Genomic DNA, 25,042 nt, shown 5'->3' on the forward strand with positions numbered 1-25,042 from the left:
GATTCCACAGACAGAATTCCCATATGTTAAATGGATAGCTAGAGCAGCACAAGCCATGGCACTGGTGCCTAATTACGATCTCAGAGTGCCTAATGGAAGAACTTCATCCAACAGAGAGGATACGGCTACCTTCAATAGAGTAAGCCACTCAAGTAGAATACATTACTCCCTAATTAATGTTAGACCCTGCCCATTCATACAGGATATGGAAGACTTGAATAGGAAGAATAGTAACCACAATGCACCTTCATTAACATTGGAGGGCAGCGTGGCCCTAAAGCCCACAAGCTTAGCCCTTCCGAGTTTGAGGGAGGTTTCGCATTCTAACAATGGAAAAACATATTGGTGGGTCTGGGATGTTAGGAACCAGATGTGATTGAGGGAGTTACTGCTTTGGTAAAGGAGGTAGTAGAGACATTTGCTGATCTTGCTTCAAAACTAAAAAGATGGTTTTACAGGAAGAGCATGACCTGCTCTACTTTCGGATCAGAAGATCTTAAGCTACTAAGAAGAGAGTAGAGAAAAATAACTTTAAGGAGGAGGCTTGGTACAATAAATCATGTAGGAAAGCTAAAATCAGGCTTCTTAAAGCAGCTGAGGTCAATTGCAGAGACTCTCTTGTGAAGTATAAGTCTCTCTATAGGAAGGAACTGACGAAGGCAAAAAAAGAAAGGGAGAGTTCTCTAAAGGTAAACCTGAATGTCGCCCTGTCATCCACAGATACTAAAACATTTTTAGTAAACTGCTCCAGTGTGTACTAGGGGAACCTAGACTTCTGCGTAGAGTCCCAGCACTGAGTCACTCATTTTAGCAATCTTTATATGGGTGGCAATGGTCATGCCCAGGACAGCTTAGATTCGAGTATGATTTCACTAGGTGTAGTGATTCTGCCAACCTGGAATATGAGCTTGGTGAAACCATTACAGGTATTCCTGCCTGGCTGTCAGAACCCCCTGGGCCTGACAAGATGCCCAGTGACTTTTACTTGAGATTTGAGGATTGTACCTTAACCTCTTGCTCAACATCATCTTGCTAGGTATGGAGGTCCCATCCTCCTGGAAAATGGCAGAGATAATTCCAATATTTATTTATTTGGCAACATAGTGATCAGAGCAACTATAAGCCAATTAGCCTGATTGATGTTGTGCCAAAAATCTTTGGCAAACAAGTGCTCGCCCATCTGCAAGAGTGGATAGAGGACAAAGATGTGTTATCTGAATTGCAGGTGGGTTTTAGAAGCAAAGTTAGCACTGATGATCAGGTCTTTCACTTTAATCACATTTACTGGAAAAGCTTGGTAATCAGCAAGGGCAAACTCTATGTTGCCTTTGTTGATTTACAAGCTGCCTTTGACCTGGTCCCTAGCGCCATGCTCTGAAAGCTCCTTGAAGAAATGGGTATCTTTGCTAACCTTTTGAACATACTGGTTCGGGTCCACTCACATAAATGCACTCAAGTAAGGTGGGGTTAGCACGGGCAACTGATGGAGCCCTTTTGCATCAAACATGGAGCCGGAGTGCTGTGTGCTAGCCTTCACACTCTCCTTGTATATTAATGGGGTGGTGAGGCACCTGAACAAGGATAGGTGGGTGGAAAAGGGTGCTAATACCTTCTTTTCGCAGACGGCACTCTTCTACTCTCAAAATCTACACCAGCCTCCAAGCGCTTTTAAATCATTGTAATGTGGTCTATGCAGAGAGGTGCTTTAAACTGAATAGTTCAAAATCTATTATGGGATTTTGCCTTGCCAGGCTAAAGTATTTCATAGGTAAATAACAGTAGGTATCAATATCCCCCATTTCGATTATCTTGGAGTGAGGCACACGCCAAATCTAAACTGGAGCTGCAAATTCAGATCGCATTCAGTTTTAATCCAGCACACTGCTTGTATATCCAAAATCCATAGACGTCCAAGATCTAGGATTACCGCACCAGCCCTGGAAATTTTACAATACTAAGGCCCTAGATGCAGCCCTGTATGGCTGTGAAATTTGGGGTTTTGCGAGTAGTCAAATCGTTAACATGGCTGAAAATAAATGTATTGGATCGCTTCTGGGGCTACCAGCTAGTGCCCTGATGATTCCACTAGGTCTAGATTTGGCCCATAGATGTATCATCCCCAAAGTCAAGTACAGAATGCTTCTATATTGTTATTGACAGAAGCATTAGACTCCTATTGTGATCTTCTGTCTCCCGCATGTGTACGTAGAATTTTATAAAACTGCTATTGGGGAAATTGGGGCTGGTGAATCTTTGGGTTTCTCCTGAAGAGGGGGGCTCTACTGCGAAAGCCAGCGTCAAAGAATTCTACTAGGAATTTGTGATTCTTTAATTAAATGTTACCAGTAAAGGTTCTTTGATAAGGGATTTCCTTGATTTAAAATAATTCCCAAACCACAAGTCCTCCATAGATGAAATTACTCCTCCCGGGACGTAAACTGCATATCCAGTTCAGGTAAAGAACACTTCCAACCAGCACATTTTGTAGTAATTGGTCTAGAGACGAGGGATGCTTTGTGTCCTGTCTGTGGAGAGGCTACAGAATCGTTAACACATTCTTTTTTCTTGCCCCGCATATCGGTATCAGAGGAGAAAGTGGGTAGCCCCAATTTGTAGGAATCTGGGCACTGGTTCTACATGGGGGCATATATAATTCTCTGCACTGACAAGCAGATTGATGGTCTTTTAAATTTCCAGAGTCCTTATGTAAGCCTGGATCTTGCATAGCAAGTGTCCACAGGCAGGAGATGTCTATGAAATGACGAACTAATGTTTTCATGGTTTTAATGATCTTTTACCTTTCTCATCTTTCTTCTACTAAGGAAATCTGTGTTTGTATGTCTGATATAGCACTTGATTGGCAAGTCGCATGACACAAATAAGATATGTGATATGGCACTTAAACGCCGCAATTACACGTCTTTTATTAGAAGGGATTGTAACATATAGGTACAATTCAGCTCCCATTTTAGATTGCCATTATGGCATTTTCACGAGTGTTATATTTGGCTTTCCGTGCTGCTAATTCTCAAAGCAATGTTACATAATCCTGTATTGCCTTTTGCTCGACATTGTCCGTTTGGTTTTAACGATCGCTTGCCTTTGCCTTTTTACAATTTCTTCAATGAGCACTTACACGTTTTGTGGTTTAAATTAGCACTTTATATATGTATTATGTTTAAACCCACCATACCATGTTTATTGAGATCCTGGGCCCCTAAGTCAAAGCACTTTTCATCTATGTACAAATGTATCTGATATCTGGTAAATTTCTTTTAAGGCTGTAAGAATGTTTTTTGTGATTTTGTGCTTTTTTGTGGATGTTCTACTTTTGTGATCTTAGAGATCGAAATAAAGTGATGATGATGATGTCACTGGAGCACCAAGGGTTTCCAGATAATACATTTTAGTACCTACAATTGTTCCAAGGCGAGACGAGGACGAAGTAAAAACGGTGCATTTGAAGGTACATTTTAACCAATAGCAATATTTTTGCCAGCAGCTCTGAAAGCGATCTCACAGAAATCTTTAACTCATTTCGCAGCACCAACAAAGGTTCTATAAACATGCAACAATGGCTTGAGCAGCACGCATGTTGATACACAATAGATAAAAATTCAGTCCACACACGGAATGAGAAATTATACATTGACAAAGATCATACATCACTTCTACTTGGGGGGTTATACACAGAAATTCCTGTGCTAACATAAGATACCTCTCTATTAATGATGCACTCCAGTCACACTTTTAATACTGTTTCACAAGCAGCTCGGCATATCTTAGGCACACAAATTGAAGTATTATGCAGAGTTGTCACACTATAGTTCTGGTCTAAGAATTGGGACAACCTTAAACCTGTGCAGTATCTAGAGCTGCAGGTTCACCTTAAAGATGAACAGCCGCAGTCCGTACAGGTAACAGTGGTGGGGCAATGGGGCCGCGTGTGGGGGATTTCGAGGAATGATGCAGAGGGAAATTGAATTATTTAATTTTCCCTTTGTATCGTCCTTTCGAAATCCCCCACACCTATCCCCAAAGCCGTTACCTGCACTGACAGTGGCTGAAGAATAACACTCTGTCAGGCATCTGTAGGGGGTATCAAAGTCTACGATCCACCCTACTTTTAGCAAATTCAGCCGCATCTACGAAACTCATCTACAAAGAGCATTGTAGAAAGAGAGCTTCCCAGCCTAGCTTCAAGCTTTAGCTGCATCAGCGCAGACATCAGTTTCTGGCTGATGTCTCGTTCAGGCTATTTGGTTAGAGCACAAAAGCGTTACTTCTACCTGTGAGCATGCAGGTGACAGGACATCACCCAACAAATAACTCAGTGATGTAGCAAAACTTGAGGGGGCCCCCTCCAAACGCACTCAGGAGCACCAAGGCCAGGGTACTAGACTAGTGCCCCCCCCCCCGGAGGTTGGGCCCCCCTGCCCTGCGGGGGATTTTGTTACACCATTGAAATAACCTACCGTCAATACGTACTAGTGGCCTCAACGGAGGATACCCTTCTTTTGGACCTTTCTTGGAGTGCCCAAGTACCCATGAAGAAGGAAGGCAGCCAGGCTAGACAGGCATATCTCTACAATTTTGTGATAATCCATGTGGGCAGGTCGGCTTCTGTGTAGTTGATGTTGGCTGGAGAAATTACCAAAACCAATCATATACAAGAGTACTTGCTCTGAGGTCATAAAATGGTGACTATTGGGACTGATATTGTTGCATTCCATTATTAAATGTGCTTTCTAAGATTTATATACTACGGCTATCTTAGAGACTACTGGGGTAGTCTGATCAAATTAAGATCCTACCCACTTCTAATGGGGCTCATGGGTAGTTTTTCCAATATACAATATGCACTGGCTTGCAAAATCAAAGTTTATGACACATTGTAATAAAAGGCCACCTGAACGCTTGTTTTTCTATTACCCCTGGTGTAGACATTGTATACTAGTGAAAGATGCATTCCTGGGACAAACAGGCTGCATTGGGATCTATTATAATGAATGTGGTTAATATATTAGAATACAACAGCATAGAGGTATGGAAGGAATAGTTTATGTGTGGCAAAGACTTTTTGATAAATCTTGGTTACTTAATAGCGAAAGAGATGGCCAATCCAGTAAAAAGTTCATTTTAATATTGGCTTGGTCTACATATCACCTTTATATGTATCAATACCCTTCTGATGGATCTCATGCGACGAAGTCTACAGAGAAGTTTGATCTAATGGAGCATCTCAACTAACGTCACCGACAGCTGGACCTTTTTAGGATAAGGCAGTTCATTATAGGAGTGGTCACTGTAGCCCCTGGGAGGAAATAAGAGCAGGCTGATGTAGAGCAGAAGGAGATACACATTTATCTAGGTAACATCTTTGTGACAGCGGAAAGTGGCTTCCTCGTATTAACTGATCCATGACAAATATTCAAATGAGAACAGTTAGGAAAGTAAGATTGTATTAGTATGGAACTAGGATATTAACAACATAGAATCATTTGCTAATAACTAATCAAGAGTATCTCACACCTCTGAAATGTAAAATAACCCAAATTCCTCAATACAGATAGCTATGATTCATTCTTGGTGCAGCATTCTGAACCTCAATTTGATCCCTTTTCCTTACAAGAATGTATCTTAAGTAAATAAACAGCTTTGTTTCTGTGCAGCTTGGGTACTTGCTCTAACGCATGCTTTGATTGAAACAGTATAAAAATAAAATGACCCGAGTTGGCATTTGATACATGGAGTACAGTCTGCCTGGGTGGTAGAGGGCATTACCTTCAACCTAATGGAAAGTCACCCATGAAATTTAGAGAAGACAGCCAGGCCCAGCGTTTACCCGGTATTCTGAAAGGAACCGCCATCATGGATGTTCTTTTTAATGTACACAAAGTTTGGTGGATAGTCGCCTTCTGTTTTGTCAGCCATCTACCAATTGTGTTTGGTTGTGAATTTGGATAAGAGAAGAAATTGAGCAGGTTGCATTTGATACTACCTCAGTCAAAATTCAGATCTCCAAGGAAAGTGTTGTTCAGAGAGTGTTTATTCGGAGACAATATGCTCTTATATTTGCTGTAAAAAGCCTCATTTAAGATTAGGCGGGTGGGACATGATGATTTAATCCACAGTCTCCATCCTTTGGAAGTACACGTAGTGCTGTTGAGTTAGAGGGACTGGAGGGAAGTCATCCTCAACATATGGCTGTGCTTTGGTTATGGTATAACATCATAGGGAAAACTCTAGCTGAATATGAACACACATTTGGGAGCCAAAACCAGGGTGGAGAGTAACTGGCAAGGCCTGTGGCAGTGGAGCACAAACAGTCTTTCACCAGAAGTGGAGTGGCCTCACTTTGTCCTTGGTCAGTCAGCACTGAGGAAGGTATTTCCATTCATCTGAGCAGATCAATGGGAGGGAGCCAATAGGAATTTGAAAATTTGCAGAGTGACCTTCTGAAGGCATTAACATGCTGCGGAGTTGATGATGGCCAAGGGACCTCAAGGCACATTGGCCCAGAGATAAGTATTTGGTCTGAACAGGAACGTGAAGCTGTTTTTCGGTTTTTGGAGCACAGACTTTGTAACCTCTCCTTGGACTTGTCTTCCAGCTTTGCCTTTGACTTACCTGACAAGTGCGATCTGAACCAGGAGTGGCCTTCTGATCTGGATTGAGACCGACACTGCTTCTTTTGCTTGAAGCAATAGGGCTTGTCTTCCAGCTCCCTAATGGATTTAGGGTGAAAGAGGGATCATTTGCTAAAGGACTTGGAGTTACGTATTGTTGCAGGGGCGACATCTCTGAACGGTAAACATCACTTACAACGAAACTTTTACAACACAATACCATTACAACGCGGTCATTACAACGCAAACTGTTACAACGCATTGCGCGGGGGGCGCTCTAGGATAGGGAATAGGTTAATTTACTATCCACTAACCTTCCCTAGTGTCCACGGGGACTGGAGTTGGAATAGTAAATTAAACTATTCACTATCCAACACCCAAAAGCGCTATGCATTGTAATGGTATGCGATGTAAAAACCTCTGAACACTAGCAATATAATTTGTTTGAAATAAACAGGCTTTGGAAAAAGTACCGAAACGATAGAAGAGGAGTTGGGATCCATGTAGAAGGAACTGATATCAGTAAACAAATGTGGCTTCTATGCGCAGCTCCGCAAACGGAGTGGTGAGAGATGTTGATGGCCCTACCTGTCAGGGTGCAAGAAGTATTGCACGAATTGTATGATCTATTGTGACACCTGCAGAGAGTCAGTAACTGACACAACTGCATGTCAAGTAAACAACAATGCAGCGTGTTTGCAACTAGAAAACATTTTGACTTGAAAATCTTCAAAAGGACACATTAGAAAAATGACCCACATCTATAGAGAACTGCGAGGTTTAACTCAGAGCACCTTGTATGGAGCCCAAGCTTAGAAAATTAATAATGGTGGAGACTCCAAGCATTCGTAACCACATATAAAGCCATTTGATGCTTTGAAAAGAATTGTCCAAGAACAAGCGCTACCTCATCTTATGACAGCACTGAGTAAGCATCTGACAGTACCTGCTCCCATCCGAGATTTCATCATTTCTAGATTGTTCATATCAAACACCTGTCACCCTTACTGCTTTCACACTTACTTCATATCCATGGTTCAGACACTTACTGGCCTTGGAATGCAGGAAAAGGATGTTAGTTAATGTCCGTGTTCTAAGAATTGAACCCATGGCAGATTTTCCAACCGGGTGTCATTGGCATAATCGAGTTAGTACATTCTTTTTCTATTTGGAATTCCACTTGCCTAAACAATTCATTTGTATACAGTAAAATGTTATGACTTTTATATATTGATATTTGCATTCCAAACCAACCCTTGCGTGTGGTTTTTACACGACCACAAATGCAAAGATGAAAACACTCAGAAGAACACCAAGGTTCCTAAGTCTTCCCTGAAGAAAGGAGAAAGTATTACTGAGAGGCACCACAAACGTATACTAATGGTGGTCTATATAAGCGCCAATTAACAATAACAGTGCAGTAGGACACATTGAAAAAAAATTGGAAACAAAGTAGGTGAACCTGTAAAATGCAAGAGGTGGGTGTGCACATCCGTGTCATAGATTCTACTATGGCCTTAAAGGGACTATCCGGTGAATGATGTCACAATACCTTATTCATCACACAATGGATCAAATAAAGCAACATTCTAGAATGTGCACTGTTGGTGACTATTATAGACGCAAGACTAAGCAAAGAGAACTGCATTTTACTCTACACTTGTTGGCCCCTTTAAAGTATGAAGGAAGGCTGCCGTACCAGGTATCATGAAATATGTGGTCCAAATAGTAACTCTGTCGAGGCCTGGCAACAACCAGGTCTATCCGGGAGCTCACCCTAAGTCCCTAAGGTTTCGAAGCATGTAAATCAACTTCTACATAAATGGTCCCAAATCATTATCAAAGATAACTTACATTATTACATACATTAACCACATGTTTTGCAAAAATTTATTGACTGTTATTCAGTATTGATTATTCAAGCTGTACTCAATATATAAACAAAAAGGCAAACAGTGATAAATTCCACACTGTACATGAACATTGAAACAATTAAATCATTCACAAAGCAAATTCCCAATGCATTTCGGGTCACTTTGACCCTTCTTCAGGGGCATATAACTCAATCTTGAAAATAATATTCATTCCGATGACATGTACGTCAGTTCCTTGTCAGGGCACTACAAAAGTAATATAATATGATATCACCATCAATGCTCTCGTAATATACATGTTGAAAATTAAGGTTTAACTACAATTTCTCCGTGCAACTAAAAATAACATTATGTGCTGAGCAAACGGCTACCAACCAATGGACATCTAAGGCTAATGGACCTATACCAGTGTTCAAAAGATTAAATATAAGCGTGAGTAAACAAAACTCCCAAGTCTCAGCCATCAATATATTATCTTAACAAACACCCAAGTGACTCCCCACGTACACCACAAGTGTCTAGACTCCAAACTGTTCCCATTATTTAGATATATAAATGGTCATCAGACCACTCACCATGCCCGTCTAATTCATGAAATGAGTGAAACGCTATCCACGTCAGTCGTATGCTGCAAATGGCCAGAAACGAAGTGAGTGCAACTGTTAGTGCCTAAATCATCATTAAGTGAGGAGTGTTAAATGCATCATCCTCAAAAACGCTTACCCCAATACTGGCGGTTCAACCTCTGTGCTGTTATTCAAATGTATGCGTCTCAAAGGGGATGCCTCCAACAGGCCGTCTGGACCAACTGCAAGTCAATGCGTCCGCAAAAGTCACGTTAGTATGCGCGTTATCGTTATTTAAGTTGGGGCAATAAACAACTCTGAAATTCTGAAGCAGTAGTTACCTTGCGGTCGTGTACTGGCGTGCCTGCAGCCCTGAAACGAGTGTCGGCGTCTGCATCCGGTCCGTCACCGGTTTCTACTATCAGCCTCCTAAAAGCTACAGCTCTCATGGAGCTAGAGATGGGACTAATCGAGTGTACGCGAAATACACATAAACGTGTGCTTCCCTATGAACCCCATGTGAAACCAAAATGTGTTCGACAATAATGTGAAACATTGTCATACGCGCATCGTTATTAATACCATTCAGCTGTGCAACAAATTATAAAACTGGAAAATCCTATGTTAATCTCTTGATGATAGCATGTCTATATTAGGAGCACCCTCAGTATCAAATTGCGAGCAAAGAAATTGTAGTTAATCCTGTACAAAAGGGCATTAATATCATATTTACAACAATGGCTATTTTTCACAAACATTCGAAAGCAAACAGTTATTGGTCTTTTAAACACCATCAAAAAAACATAGGTTATCGACATGCATCATTATCTTCTGTTGTTACATGCATAGCCTCAACTGTTGTACCAGTAGATTATTCCAATCTCCTATGTGATGAACAGTTATCGATCAATCAAAGTTCAGGATCCTAAATTGCGAACCCAGCACTCTACACAAAATAATAATAATCAAGTGTAAAAACACTGATCTCATGCATTACAAAGTGTTTACTCTAGGTTTTAAATGCACGTAACATTCACTAAAGGTCAACATGCTACCCCATCATGTTACTTAATGTCACTACATTTAAAGGAAACATAGCATCTCATACTGGTCATTGAGCCCACCAGGTGTCATGGTCCCCAATTTTTTAATCCAAAATGTTTCTCGTCGTGCTAATGCTGTGTTGTGATCTTTACCTGTGTGTTTCTCCACTACTTCTAATACTGTGAATCTTATCTGTGGAATTGTGCTTTCACACTTACTTCATATCCATGGTTCAGACACTTACTGGCCTTGGAATGCAGGAAAAGGATGTTAGTTAATGTCCGTGTTCTAAGAATTGAACCCATGGCAGATTTTCCAACCGGGTGTCATTGGCATAATCGAGTTAGTACATTCTTTTTCTATTTGGAATTCCACTTGCCTAAACAATTCATTTGTATACAGTAAAATGTTATGACTTTTATATATTGATATTTGCATTCCAAACCAACCCTTGCGTGTGGTTTTTACACGACCACAAATGCAAAGATGAAAACACTCAGAAGAACACCAAGGTTCCTAAGTCTTCCCTGAAGAAAGGAGAAAGTATTACTGAGAGGCACCACAAACGTATACTAATGGTGGTCTATATAAGCGCCAATTAACAATAACAGTGCAGTAGGACACATTGAAAAAAAATTGGAAACAAAGTAGGTGAACCTGTAAAATGCAAGAGGTGGGTGTGCACATCCGTGTCATAGATTCTACTATGGCCTTAAAGGGACTATCCGGTGAATGATGTCACAATACCTTATTCATCACACAATGGATCAAATAAAGCAACATTCTAGAATGTGCACTGTTGGTGACTATTATAGACGCAAGACTAAGCAAAGAGAACTGCATTTTACTCTACACTTGTTGGCCCCTTTAAAGTATGAAGGAAGGCTGCCGTACCAGGTATCATGAAATATGTGGTCCAAATAGTAACCACATGCCATCCCAATGCCATAAAAATGTAGACAGTGCACAGAAGTATGTATTTTCTCGAGAGAGGCACACTGATACCTGAACATGATATTAATATGGTTCATTGACTACTAAATTTGCTATTCAATATGCGCAAGATCTGTGATTGCACAAATAACCGGCAGACACCACATTAAACGCCTAAGACATGATTGTTGCCCTGCCCCAAGACAGACAAGACCTTGACCCTTCATTTTGGCTCTCTCGTATTAGCGAAATGAGTGATAGAAAAGAACTGGAGGGCGGCCGCGGCCTCCGCCCTGCCGTGCCCGCCTGGAATCTTGAACTACGTCATTGGGCACAAGCCAAGCATGATGTCATTAGACAACTACGACAGAGAGCCTGGAAGGGCACACAAATCACAGGTTGGAACACAATACTACTGGCTCTAGAACTGGGTCCAGATGAAGACCACCAACGTCTGGGATTGCCTTCCAATGCACTGCTGCATTCACCCTTCTTCTGTGTCAACCCACTATTGGCCTCAAGTGCCCCTCCAGTCATATTTCTCCGTGCCCACATACTTTGCTGTGCGATCGCCCCTGCCGTGCAGGACGGCCTCACCAACCGTTATGTATCTGCACACTCCCTGTAGCATGCAAACTGTGCTTCATATGTGCCATTCACAAGCGTTTGACCTGATTGTAACCTTGTTTGTCCTGACTGTTTTGTCAATGGTTTCACATTCATGCTTTACTGTACCCTGTGGCTAGATTTGCGTATGTTTGAGTATGTAAAAACTTTCAATAAGGAGTATTTAAGAAAAAGAACTTGTTATTCAATATGCTTGATTTCTGTTATGTGTTCTCCCCAAAAAAAAGCTAATGCCCCATTTGTACGATTTATGTTGGGCTTCACCACCAAAAATGATGAATGTCTCACCAATACAATGTTTTTGCAATTTCTGTAAATTGTATCTTTGGATTTAATAAAAGATTTATTTTTCTTTTAAAGGAAGAGGAACAGGTCAAAGCAATGATGGAGCGCACGACTGATGCTCTGTTTGAATACCTGGATGAACGAGAGAACAGACAAGAGGAGCAACAGAAGGCACAAGAGTAATTTGGGTTGTGAAATAACCAGAGTTCACTATAAGTGAGCTGTGAAGGTCACTGAGTTTTAATATTCCTTGACCTGAGCCATGACGGCTGAAGTGCACTGTCAACGAAGACAGTTTAGTGAGATTGCCCCTGGGGGTCTTGCAGGTGATGATGGGCTTCAGCTATTTTGTGAACAAATGCTTCGTTACTTGTAACCTCTGTGGTTCTCATACTTCTTTTTAGTTTGTATTTATACACCGCACAGCCTTGACTAAACCAGATCGAGGCACTTGGAAGAAACGATCAAGGGAGCAATTGCAGAAGAATTAATAAACAGAGAAGCTAACTCGTTAATGCTTTCTGGAAGGAGTGCAGGGACTCCTACTCGTACAGTGGTAGTTTGGTGCGAATTTTGAAGCTAACCAACGAAAACCTGCCATCAACGTGACACTTACACTTTGTTTGAATGCTCATGAGACCGCCCTCATCGCAGCCACTGACGACATCCGAGCCCTGCTCGACAACGGGGAAACAGCGGCCCTCATCCTCCTAGACCTCTCCGCAGCGTTCGATACTGTCTGCCACCGCACCCTAGTGCAGCGCCTCAGCAACATCAGAATACAAGAGAAGGCACTAGAGTGGATCATCTCGTTCCTCGTCGGAAGAACCCAGAGAGTCCGCCTCCCACCGTTCAGATCCAAGGCCACCGAAGTCATCTGCGGCGTACCACAAGGATCATCACTCAGCCCCACCCTCTTCAACGTCTACATGAGCCCCCTCGCAGCCATCGCACGCCAACACAACCTCAACATCATCTCCTACGCCGACGACACCCAGCTGATCCTCTCCCTCACCAACGACCCAGTCACAGCCAGAACCAACCTACACGAAGGGATGAAAGACGTAGCCGAATGGATGATGAAGAGCCGCCTGAAATTGGACTCAGACAAGACGGAAGTCCTCATCCTTGGCTCATCACCCTCTGCCTGGGACAACTCCTGGTGGCCCCCTGCCCTGGGCAGAGCACCCAAACCAACGGACCACGTACGTAACCGAGGCTTCATCCTGGACTCCTCCCTCTCGATGACCAGACAAGTCAACGCCGTCTCATCATCATGTTTCAACATCCTACGCATGCTCCGAAAGATCTTCCGATGGATCCCCACCGAAACCAGGAAGACGGTCACCCAGGCCCTCGTCACCAGCCGACTGGACTACGGAAACACCCTCTATACCGGAACCACAGCCAAACTACAGAAAAGACTCCAACGCATCCAGAACACCTCCGCATGACTCATCCTGGACATCCCCCGACACAGCACATCTCCGGACACCTGAGAGACCTGCACTGGCTCCCCGTCAGCAAGAGAATCACGTTCCGACTCCTCACCCACACACACACAAGGCCCTCAACGACCTGGGCCCCAGGTACCTCAACAACCGCCTGACCTTCTACACTCCCACCCGCCAGCTACGATCAACCAGCCACACCCTCGCCGTCGTTCCACGCATCCGAAGAGCCACCATGGAAGGAAGATCCTTCTCCTACCTGGCAGCCAAGACTTGGAACTCCCTCCCCATCCACCTCCGCCTGACCCAAGACCACCTCTCCTTCAGGAAGCAACTCAAGACCCGGCTGTTCGAGCAGTAGCAGACCCCTCTCCCCCAAGCGCCTTGAGACCCTCCGGGTGAGTAGCGCGCTATACAAATATCTTGATTGATTGATTGATTGATTGATGAGCAGACAGTGTTCAATGGAATGTAGCAGTCCTGAGCAGGTAAAGTGTGTTTCTGTGTGTGAGGCAGGATGGATGAATGGCATGCAAACACTGCTGTCAGCATTTTAAAATGCACCTGCACTTCAGCAGCAGCCAATGAACTGGCTTTCAAAGGTGGAAGGCAATTCATCTTACAGAACTCAATGGTCAAGGGAAGTGCAGCATTCTGTACCAAATGGCAGACTGCATCACGGGAAGCGGGCCCCAAACTAACTGGTGAGCAGGGGGAGGCATCGTAACAGTGCAGGGTGGCCAAGCCTGTTCGGGAGCAACTGGAGTCCTGGTGAAGCGGGCAACATTTCTGAATCAGCCACAGACGGAACTATGCCTGGCTTCCTGACCTTGGAATGGCTGCCAGAGCCACATCGCCCTACTAAGTGCAGGAGAGAGCCACAGAGGTGCCCCCCCCCCCCATGGCGGTTTTCCCAGTCCAGAGGCAGCAGCCCTTCAAGTCCCAGTCTAAGACCCTGGGGCCACTATTTACTCGAAGCTGTGGCTGATGGGTGCCTGACCCTTACATGGCCACCAGTGGTGACTCTCCCCGAGCTGAACTTTTTCTTACATAAACCTACCAGGACTGTGCCTGACCTCAAGAGGGCGTCTGGATTTCATTTGGACCATGGTCTCTCACTCACCCCTGCGCTATTCTGACAACCTCTGAGTACACCTGATCACTGTCCTGACAGCGGAGTCTGAGCATTATGTCCGATGCCCGGTGGAGCTGCTCTGTTCAGCTATTGAGGAGATAGGCCTTGGTTCAGCCCCTTGACGTCACCTACCCAGCCCGGCTTTGGGCACAGTTTCTCCCCGTCTCCCTGTCTCACCCAGTCCACCCTCATCATTCTTCTGTAAATCTGCTTTTTCCTCATCTTCTATCCATCTATCTATCTAACCGAGGCCTATTCTGACCGCGGAGTGTGAGCATTATGACCGACGCCCGGTGGAGCAGCTCTGTTCAGCTATTGAGATCGGCCTTGGTTCACCCCCTTGACCGTCACCTGCCCAGACGGACTTTGGGCACAGTTTCCTCCCAGTCTCATCCATTCCCCCCTCATCGTTCTGTAACTCTGCTTTTTCCTTGTCTCCTACCTTTTTCTTTTTCTATCTGACCGATGGAGCTACTGTGAGAGCTAATGGGATGATTGGCTGTGGATTCCCTCCTCAGCCGTCACCTACCTTGTCGGTCATTGGGATGACTTTCCCTTCATCTTTCATACCTCCACCCCCTCTTCCTCTCCCTTCTCACTCCCCCTCTCCCATTTTATGCTCTGATTTGTCTCTCCCTCTCGCTCTTTAAGGTGTTGCATATATTTGATGCAACATGTAATTGTTATCATTGTTGATCCTTATGTAAAGCGCTCTGATACCTACGGGTCAAGCCAGCGCTATATAAAACTCTTTGAAGAAAGAAAGAAATTTAATCTGGCCAACTATTTATCAGGAAGGTCACCAAATTGACTATCCCCACAGTCCAACGTAAGTTTATAAGTATGCCTCCTGGTTTTATGCTATTTAGTTTTTTTTACACTTCCATCAATCTTAATTTTATGGTATTTTTTTTTTAACTTCCCATCTGCATTTATCTTTATTACTTTTTTGGCTTTCTTATTTGCATGTATCCATATTTATTCTGGGTTTTGAGAATAAATTGAGTGATACAACGGTATATTTACACATTTATTTTACTGATAAACATGCATCTATACTTTGATGCCTGTCGAGGTTTAGCAAATTAAGCAACCAAATATAACATAATAAAACACCCACATGTAAATATTAGCACTATATACAAATATATGTTAACATATGCCGGTAGTTAAGGAAATCTCATCCTGGGTTTTTTAACTCCCTGTCTGCTCAGCTGTTGGCCTGCAATTCATGAAGAACAGCATGGATAGTCACCCACAAGAAGCACACTGTTCTGTGATTTTCGCCATTAATGATAAATACAAACAGGAAACATTGTTTCGAGTCTATATTAATCTGTAAAAATCAGGGAAAACTGGGAGTCTTTATTATAAGAGCTCCTACTACCCGTTTGTGAGTTACTGCAGGAAGGAAGCACAGTGTCCTTCACAAATGTAGCATCTTAAAAAAAACACCTTGATGAGAATTAAGGCTCATGTCTCCATCCGACGCTACACCAAACCCTTAATCCGGTCTGTGAATTGTGAGGGGCAGGGGACACTGGGGGGACAATGATTGGAAGAAGAAGATGTAAGTTGGACCAAACAGAATGACCTCTGGATTAGCAGCACTGAGTTTCATTCTACTGGGTCTCAACCAGCTACCAATATTAGAGCTGAGACTGAGCCTTTCAAAAGTGTAGGTCATGTCACTAACGTGTACATACACTTGAATGTTCCCAGCATACAAGTGGAAGCTCTGATCGTCCAATTATACCGCTACCTGAAGGGCGCGTTTTTAAAATTTTACTTGTAGAAATATTGTGCTTTTAAAACTTGGTTCTTGCAATTGTATTATACCTGTTATTGATGCGCTGCTCACACGGTGCAGAGCTCCTTGGCAGTCTCGACCTAACCTAACCCTCTGCTCCAGCCAATCATGAAGGGAGGGGGAGGAGACAGAGGCGGGAAATTGCACAAAAGACAGCTCAGAAGCGGGAGCGGGCTCTGGGAATTATACCGCTACCTGAAGGGAGCGTTTTTAAAATTTTACTTGTAGAAATATTGTGCTTTTAAAAATTGGTTTGTGCAATTGTATTATACCTGTTATTGACGCGCTACTCACACGGTGCAGAGCTCCTTGGCAGTCTCGACCTGACCTAACCCTCTGCTCCAGCCAATCATGAATGGCGGGGGAGGAGACAGAGGCAGGAAATTAGTTAAATGGCCACTCTATCGCGGGAGCGCAGCGGACGCGCTGGTGGCGCGCCAAAGGCAAGCCCGTCTGCGCCCGTCCGCGCCCAGTGGACAGTCTCCATGTCCAATTCATTAGCTATACTGCTGAGGATCTTAGGTCCATGCGTCATTCAGTCACCCCTCTTGATTATGCAACAATCGAGCGTCTGAGGTCGCTAAGGATCTGTGGACCGCAGCTTGAGCACCATAAGGTCCTAAAGCATCCCACACAGCCGTATAGGCATTCTACTTCTCCCCAAAATAAAATAACTAACAAAATGCTAAGGATACTCTATTTAAATACTAGATCATTAGTAAAACACCAACTAGACATTTTTACTTTACTTTCAGGGGAAAAACCTGACATTCTGTTCTTAACTGAAACATGGCTGAAACCTGACTCAGTGCCTGATATTTTGGTGGCATTACCCAATGACTATTCTATACTCCATGTAGACCGTCCCGGTAAGACAGGAGGAGTCGCCGCTGCAATTATTCAACATGATTATACATTTGCGACAATGGATCCTCTTGATCAACCAGATGTAGACAATCTGGTTATTAAATTAGAATCTAAATCAGGACCATTAATATGTGTACTGATTTACAGGCCTCCACAGCATATGCCACATTTTCCTGTACAGTTGTGTGAGCAAATGGTCAATATTGCTACCAATTATTCGAAAATTTTGCTGCTGGGTGATCTAAATTACTGGTCAAATGACCCGCGAGAAGGGCCTTATTCCATGGAACTTATTGAATCTTTTATGAATCTGAATTCTTTCAACATATGACCTCAGCTACTCATAATAAAGGTCACATCCTGGATCAGATTTGGTCAAATAATATCACTGTATCTTCTCTAACGACTTTGCCCTGCTTATGGTCAGACCATTATTTACTTCAGTTTTCAGTAACTATGGCCATAGATAATAAGATCCCTTTGGCTGAAGGAGGTATGATTAGAGCATGGGGATCTCTAAATAAAACAGACTTTCTTAACACCTTGACTGATCTCCCAGTATCAACTACCTTAGATCTGGACTCCCTAGATGCTAATATCTCAAGCTGGTTATTGGCAGCTAGCAACTTACATGTCCCACAAAAAAAACGAAAACAGGCCCATCGCTCGGAGTCACTTAAATGGTTCTCTATAGAACTAAAAGAGCAGAAACGTGCACTCTGTCAAACAGAACGTTGGTGGCGACAACACTACTCCAGTGAATCCAAACAGATCTACTCCTTAGCACCGAAGGAATATAAAAAAGCTATTAGTATAGCTAAGGCCTCATATTTTTCTTCTAGAATTCTCAACTCATCCAATAAATCAAGGGACATCTTTGCTATATTTAATGAACTAGCTAATGCTGATAGAATCTTACCCTCTCCCATGCCTACTCAAGACCTCTGAAATTCCCTAAATAACTTTTTCTTGGATAAAATAGCCGCTATTAAAGCAAGCATTCCAAATCTAAATATCAAGAGTCCTCTGCTAATGTATCTACTAATCACTTCACCTTAGAGGCCTTTCCAGCCATTAGTGATCAAGGATTCCTGGACTTATTATCTAAAGTGAAATCTGGCTCCCCCCTGGACTGCTGTCCGTCCTATGTATTGAAGGACATATTTACTGCATTACCAACCGCTGCTATAACCCTTCTCAACGAGTCTCTACTTCAGGGATATGTTCCTAAGGTGTTTAAAAACGAGATTGTGGTTCCCCTTTTAAAAAAGCCTGGAGCCGATCCTCTCAACCTATCCAATTACCGCCCTATTTCCTTGCTCCCTTACCTGGAAAAAGTGCTGAAGGCACACGTGGCAAAATGCTTGTCTGATTTTCTGGAACAGTCTGGTTATTTAGACGCTCACCAGGCGGGTTTCCACCCTTCTCATTCAACGGAATCTGTGATACTGGCAGTACTGGATGACTTACATAAGAAGACTGATGAAGACATACCCCAGGCCCTGGTACTATTTGATCTATCAGCCGCGTTTGACACGGTCGCCCATACTATTCTGGTGGACCGTGTCAGACAGGCTGGTATTTAGGGACTGGCCTTTAAATGGATCAGTTCTTTTCTCAAAGACCGTACTCAATCTGTACGTCTGGCCCCTTACACGGCCTCTAAGTTATCTGTATCATGTGGGGTTCCACAAGGTTCATCGCTTTCACCCCATTTATTCAATTTATATCTTCTTCCTTTGATTAGTAAACTGAAGGATATGAATGTAACAACCTTCAATTACGCAGATGACCTTCAGCTCACCTTTACGATTGACAACTCACCTAGGTCAGTGTCTGTTTTCCAGACCACCATGTTATTCATCCGTGAATGGATGGATCAAAATCATTTAAAGCTCAACCCTAGTAAGACGGAGCTACTTTTGACAGGCAAAAGCAAGATTTTTTGGGGTCCACAGTACTGGCCGACGGACCTTGGTCCCTCACCGGTACCCTCTACATCAGTAAAGAGCCTTGGGTGACCTATCATTAAAAAGTCAAGTAGGTTCCGTGCTATCCAAGTGCCTCCTGCAACTCCGAAAGATAAGGAAAATTAGCCGCATGCTCACTCATGAGGCGCTAGTTCAGGTGACATTGGCCATGGTACTATCGCACCTGGATTATGCAAATTCAATCTACTTAGAGCTGCCCCTGGTTCTCATCAAGAGGCTTCAGATGGTCCAGAATCAGGCGGCCAGACTAATCTTTCATAAGCCTTGATGGCAATTGGCCAGACCATTGTTAAAAAAACTCCACTGGCTCCCGATATCCCAAATGGCAGAAATTAAGGTGGGATGTCTAGTTTTCAAGTCTTTGCACAGTAAGAGTCCTATTTTTATCAATACTCTTTTAAACAGGTACACTCCCCCTCGTGCTTTGCGTTCAATGCACCTTCAGCTACTGAACACGATTGCTTGCAAACGAAAGCGCCAAGGTGGACGACCGTTTGCGTATTTAGCTCCCAGACTTTGGAATGCTTTTCCTTTGGAGATTCGTTCCTGTGTAGATCTACTCAGCTTCAGGAAACTGCGAAAACTCAGTTGTTTATAAATGCGTTAGTTTAGTCTCCCTCTGATTGTGGTATGTTTCCAGTAGCGCCATGAAACCCCTGGGTGTACGTGCGCTGTACAAATAACTTGTAACATAACATAACATAACATTTGGACGAAAACAGAACCAGATATAAACCTTAACTAATAAAAGTGGCAAAGTCAAACCTTGTGGGACACTGCAATCCTTGTGGGACACCGCAATCAATCGCCAAAGAGGTGAAGGGGCCCAGTCTGAAACATTGTAATCCATCCTTGAGCGAAGATATAAACGTTGATATGGTGTTCGCGACTCAAACCACAATTCTTAAGCACTTGAGTGGTAAGCCTTGGGATACAATGCCAAGCACTGCTGAGAGGTATACCCTGGTCAAGAGGAACAAGCTATCTCAGTCACAAGTGTACACAATATCACCTCACACACTGATCAAGGACGTTCCTGTGCCTTGCCTGTGAAAGAAACCAGACTTATACGAATCATGGATTTTAAGCTCCTCCAAATGGGTCAGATATTGTTTTCCAGTATTTAGGCCAACCATGGTCAACCTGCAATAGGACGAACATGGATACACCGTTAAAGACTGAAGGGTCTAACAAATATTTCTGAATTAAGGGCCCACGGATACTTTTGTAAGTCTGTAAGGGACAAGGCTTGAGGGGAGTGATCGATTACCATTGAATCAAATGCAAGGTAAATGTGCCATTGCCAAATACAGTTTTTAAATCCTCACCAAGGTTCTGTGTTCCATAAACATATTTATGAAAGATGGGCACATTAGTGTTAGAAATTACCTCTGTGATAGGTACATTTTCTTGAACTTCATGCGAATGTGATGCCAGCAAACCTATCAGTCTGACAACTTTAGCACGTCTGCAAAAAAAGAAAAGTACATTATTTAAAACAACTGTACACAATCATATTAAAAATGTGCCTGAGAAATTATGTGACACCACACAGATGGGAATAAGGCGTAAATAAATACCAGCTAAGATTGCACACCAGCACATACAGGCACGCACATAACTGGATAAATGTTTTGTATGGAAAGTAATACAACACAACACATTTGACAAGATGCAAACTACTTTTTATAGCTACTAAGATTGTGCATCAGAGCAAATACTATATCTGCTCAGGGGTAAGCTTAACACACACTTTCTAATTATTATTGTTCAGGTAGTTCACTTTCTCTGTTTTGCTCAATTCTAGATTACCTCCTCGCCTCACCTCCCTAACTGTGGTGAAACAGCGGCCCTGATCCTCCTCGACCTCTCGGCTACATTCGATACCGTATCCCACCACACCCTCATCAAAAGACTCCACCACTTCGGCAAACAGGGAGACACCCTCAAATGGAAAGCATCCTTCCTCACAGGACGCACCCAGAGGATCCCCCTACCACCTTTCACCTCAGAGCCCATGAGCCTCATTTGCGGCACTCCCCAAGGCCCATCCCTCAGCCCCACCCACCCTGTTGAACACCTACATGACACCACTGGCCAACATCATCAGAACACACTGACTCAACATCATATCCTATGCGAACAACACCCAACTCATCCTCTTGCTCACAGAAGACCCTTTCATGAGGGTTGTCGCCAACTTGATGAGGACCAACTACCTGAAGCTCAACATAGACATGCTGATTTTTGGGAAAAACACCTTCCCATGGAACAACACCTGGTGTTCACCCGACCCCGAACTCAGACCCACACCAACTGACCAGGCCCTCAACCTCAGCTTCGTCCTGGCCAGCAAACTCACCATGCAGCGCCAGATCAACGCAGTCTCCTCCTCCTGCTTCCACACACTCTGCATGCACCAAATTCTTTTTAGATGGATCCCCCCGTCAACACCAGAAAAAATGTCACTCAAGCCCTCATACCCAGTTGACTGGACTGTGGAAATGCAATCTACGCCGGAACCACTATCCAACTGCTCAAGAGACTCCAGACTGTACAGAACTCAGTGGCCAGACTCATACTCAGCCTTCCCAAATGGACCCACATTACCCCCACCTCAGGAACCTACACTGGCTGCCCGTCCAGAAGAGATGCCAGTTCAAGATGGTGGCACGCCTGCAAGGCCCTCCACGACCAGGGACCAGCATACATCAACCACCACCTGAAATTCCACCAACCCACAAGACGCCTGCGCTCCACCTCCCTTGCCCTCCATCCGCCAACACCATTGTGGAGGTAGTTCCTTCTACCTTGCTGCCGACCCCTCTACCTTCGTCTGTCTTCTCTCGCAGAATTCAGAAATTCAGAAGGAGAATCAAGACCTGACTTTTTGACTGTGCCCAGCAAGATCTCAGCACCTGGATACCCTCAGGGGTGAATAGCTGCGCTCAACAAATCCTTCTTGATTGATTGATAAATCACTCAAAATAAGCTAGCTAATAACAGTGCCTTGACTCGACAGAGTGTAGGAGTATATGTGCAACAAGATATATTCTAATCATGTTATAATAAAACAAAAGCATTTTTACATTCAATGGATCGACGCACGTGCTCAGAATAACTGATCAAATCCGAGTTCAGTGTCACTTGAAACGAGACTTTGACAGCAGTGCAAACATCTGAAATGTTACAGAATCGGTCACAGTCTCTAACTCGGTGCGAGATCTGCAGGCTAGCCGACAGGCTTTGGAAGTAAATGGATTCTTAGGTAGTAACCATGAAGTAATTAAAAGAGAATCAACGGCTGTAGTAAACTTTATCTAAATGATGTGCTGAGAGGATATGGTGTGAAGACGATAAAGTTCACATTTTACAACAACAAAGCAATGTATTCGGTTAAATGTGGCTTACATTACAGCTGATTGCCAGCAGGGGGTAGCACTGTTCAGGACTGTAAATGTAATGTTTCTTAATGCTGAAAACCGCGAGATTAAATTGCGAGAAGGCCCCTGAAAATGCTTTTTTGAGACACACAGAATAGAACTAATTTTTTTTATATTCTCGCCAGTCATTTTTAAGCCATGAAAAAGAACGAGACTTAGTGTTTTATGTAAGCACAACACTCAATTGTGACTTAACACAGATTTACAATGTGCTTAATTGAGGTACATTATTCAATGTAATCCTAATAGAGGGTTCTCCTTTCGAGGCACCCTGTGGACGCTGTAGTGTTTTGAATTGCGGGTTAGCAGTTCAGTTAACTGCGCACTTTGACGTGCGCCCACGCGGACGTAGCGTGTCACGCGCAGGGGATAAAAAATAAAGAAGGCGTGGCCGGCAATTCAGTCCGGACCACGCGGTTAAAGCTAACTGGTGTCCAGAGTCTCTGTGCGGCCGCAGCGCTCATGCCCCCATGCGCACGCGGTCACAGGACTCCACAATGGCGACGAGGGAGTGAGAGCCCATGCTGTGCCTGGTCCGCCACACCCTACCTGCGCTCCGACGGCGCGAAAACGCCCGACTGGCAGCCTGGCCCCAGCGCAGCAGGCCGAGACCTTGCAGCCAATCCTGAGGCACATGACGGCCGCCGACGTGCATGGGTGGCCCCGGGTGGCAAAACTCGCACATGGTTCCCGAGCACGTGGGTAAGAGCGTCACCCCCTGGCACCACAGCTGGTAGCAGCCACCCCAGCCCTAACGCGGCCACGAAAGTGAGATCTGCCACGGTGGGAGGCCCTAGCGCCACCAGGCTCGTTACACCAGCAGTCGGCCTGCCCCAGTGAGGTGAGGCGAGACAGAGGTCGCGACGAGTGTGCACCACGCCATCTTCGCTCATAGCCACGCGCTGAAGCCACTCCACGTGCAAGCATGACAAACATACCCCCCACTGAGCCTTTCGTCGTGGACGGCGCCCCTGCTTCCCTGGCGACGCGCTGGAGAGACTGGACGGAACGCCTCCAGTTCTACTTTGAGGGCGCAGGCACAGCGAGGGAACGCCGTAGGGCGCTGCTCCTCCATCTTGGAGGGAAAGATATCCACAGGATCTATAAGACTCTTGTAGAGGCCACCCCACACACCTACATCACGCTCCTCAATGCGCTCAACGCTCATTTCGAGCCGATGGCCAGCAAGGATTATGAGCGTTTCATATTCAGGCAAGCCAAACAAGAGGCAGAAGAGTCGCTAGATGCATTCCACGGTAGGCTCAAAGAACTCGCCAGCACCTGTGGGTTTCGCGATGAGCAAGAGGAGATCCGTGGTCAAATTATACAAGGGTGCTACTCGTCAAACCTGAGAGTGAAGATCCTCCAAGAAGACGGAAAACCGCTGACGGAGATCCTGAAATTAGGGCGCTCCAAGGAACTGTCGCAAGTGAGAGCATCGCACATGGAGGCGGCCCTACATAGGCCGGTCAAACAAGAGCAATTCAATATGGCCGAACAGGTCAATGTCGTCCGGCCGAAAGCTCGCCAATTCGGAGGGAGGAAACCGCAAGAAAGGCGCAAAGAATGTGGGTACTGCGGTGGCGCGCCACACCGCGCTCAAGACTGCCCAGCACGTGGGAAAAGATGCAGCTCATGTGGGCGGATAAACCACTTCGCAGCAGTCTGCCGGTCCACGAAGGCAAAGAGTGAAGCAGCCCACGCAATCAGAGAAAGCCCAAACAGTGAAGACATGGACGATGACTCCAATGACTACCCAGTCCACTACGTGTTCGCCATCGACCAACCGCAGAGGAAGAAGAGGCGCCTACCGAAGTGTCGTTTGAGGATTCAACAGGAAGTACGAGCCACAATCGACACAGGGGCCTCGATTGAGCTCATGGCAGCAAACGTATACCACCAACTGCGAGAGAAACCACCCTTGAAAGCAGCAAAAATCCGGGTATTCGCATACGGTCAGAAGACCCCGATCCCGTTAATTGGGTGTTTCCAAACGGAGCTACAGCACCAAGACCGGAAAATTCCGACGACCATCTACGTCACAGAGGAGGGCAGTGGTATGCTCCTCAGTGGACAGGCAGCTGAAGAACTCCAACTAATATCTTACGCAATGGCGGTGTTAGAAGAGGAACTTGACACAATCTTAGAAGAGTTCGAGGACAGCTTCCGAGGCATTGGATGCCTCAAAGGGAAGGAGGTGTCGCTCCACATCGACCCTTCCATCCAACCTATTGCTCTCAGGCATCGAAGAATAGCGTTCTATCTGAGAAAGAAAGTGGAGGAAGAACTAGAGGCCCTCGAGAGACAGGGCATCATCGAGAAGGTCAGTGGACCCACCCCGTGGGTGTCCCCGATCGTGGTGGCACGCAAGCCCAAGCAACCAGGTC

The 25,042-nt window shown here is 44.6% G+C and overlaps 1 protein-coding gene across 5 annotated transcripts in view; it reads right to left on the reverse strand.

The window, feature by feature from the left end:
- The window catches only part of ULK4 (unc-51 like kinase 4), a 2,246,396-nt gene that overhangs the window by 1,709,797 nt on the left and 511,557 nt on the right, over positions 1 to 25,042 (reverse strand). For all 5 annotated transcript variants that reach the window (XM_078663530.1, XM_078663529.1, XM_078663527.1 and 2 more), the window contains one exon: positions 20,602 to 20,680. In XM_078663530.1, coding sequence (XP_078519656.1) covers positions 20,602 to 20,680 — 79 coding nt within the window. The remainder of the gene's footprint in view (positions 1 to 20,601; positions 20,681 to 25,042) is intronic.

The sequence above is a fragment of the Lissotriton helveticus genome, chromosome 10, assembly GCF_964261635.1.
Source record: "Lissotriton helveticus chromosome 10, aLisHel1.1, whole genome shotgun sequence".
In the NCBI taxonomy this organism is placed as follows: Eukaryota; Metazoa; Chordata; class Amphibia; order Caudata; family Salamandridae; genus Lissotriton; species Lissotriton helveticus.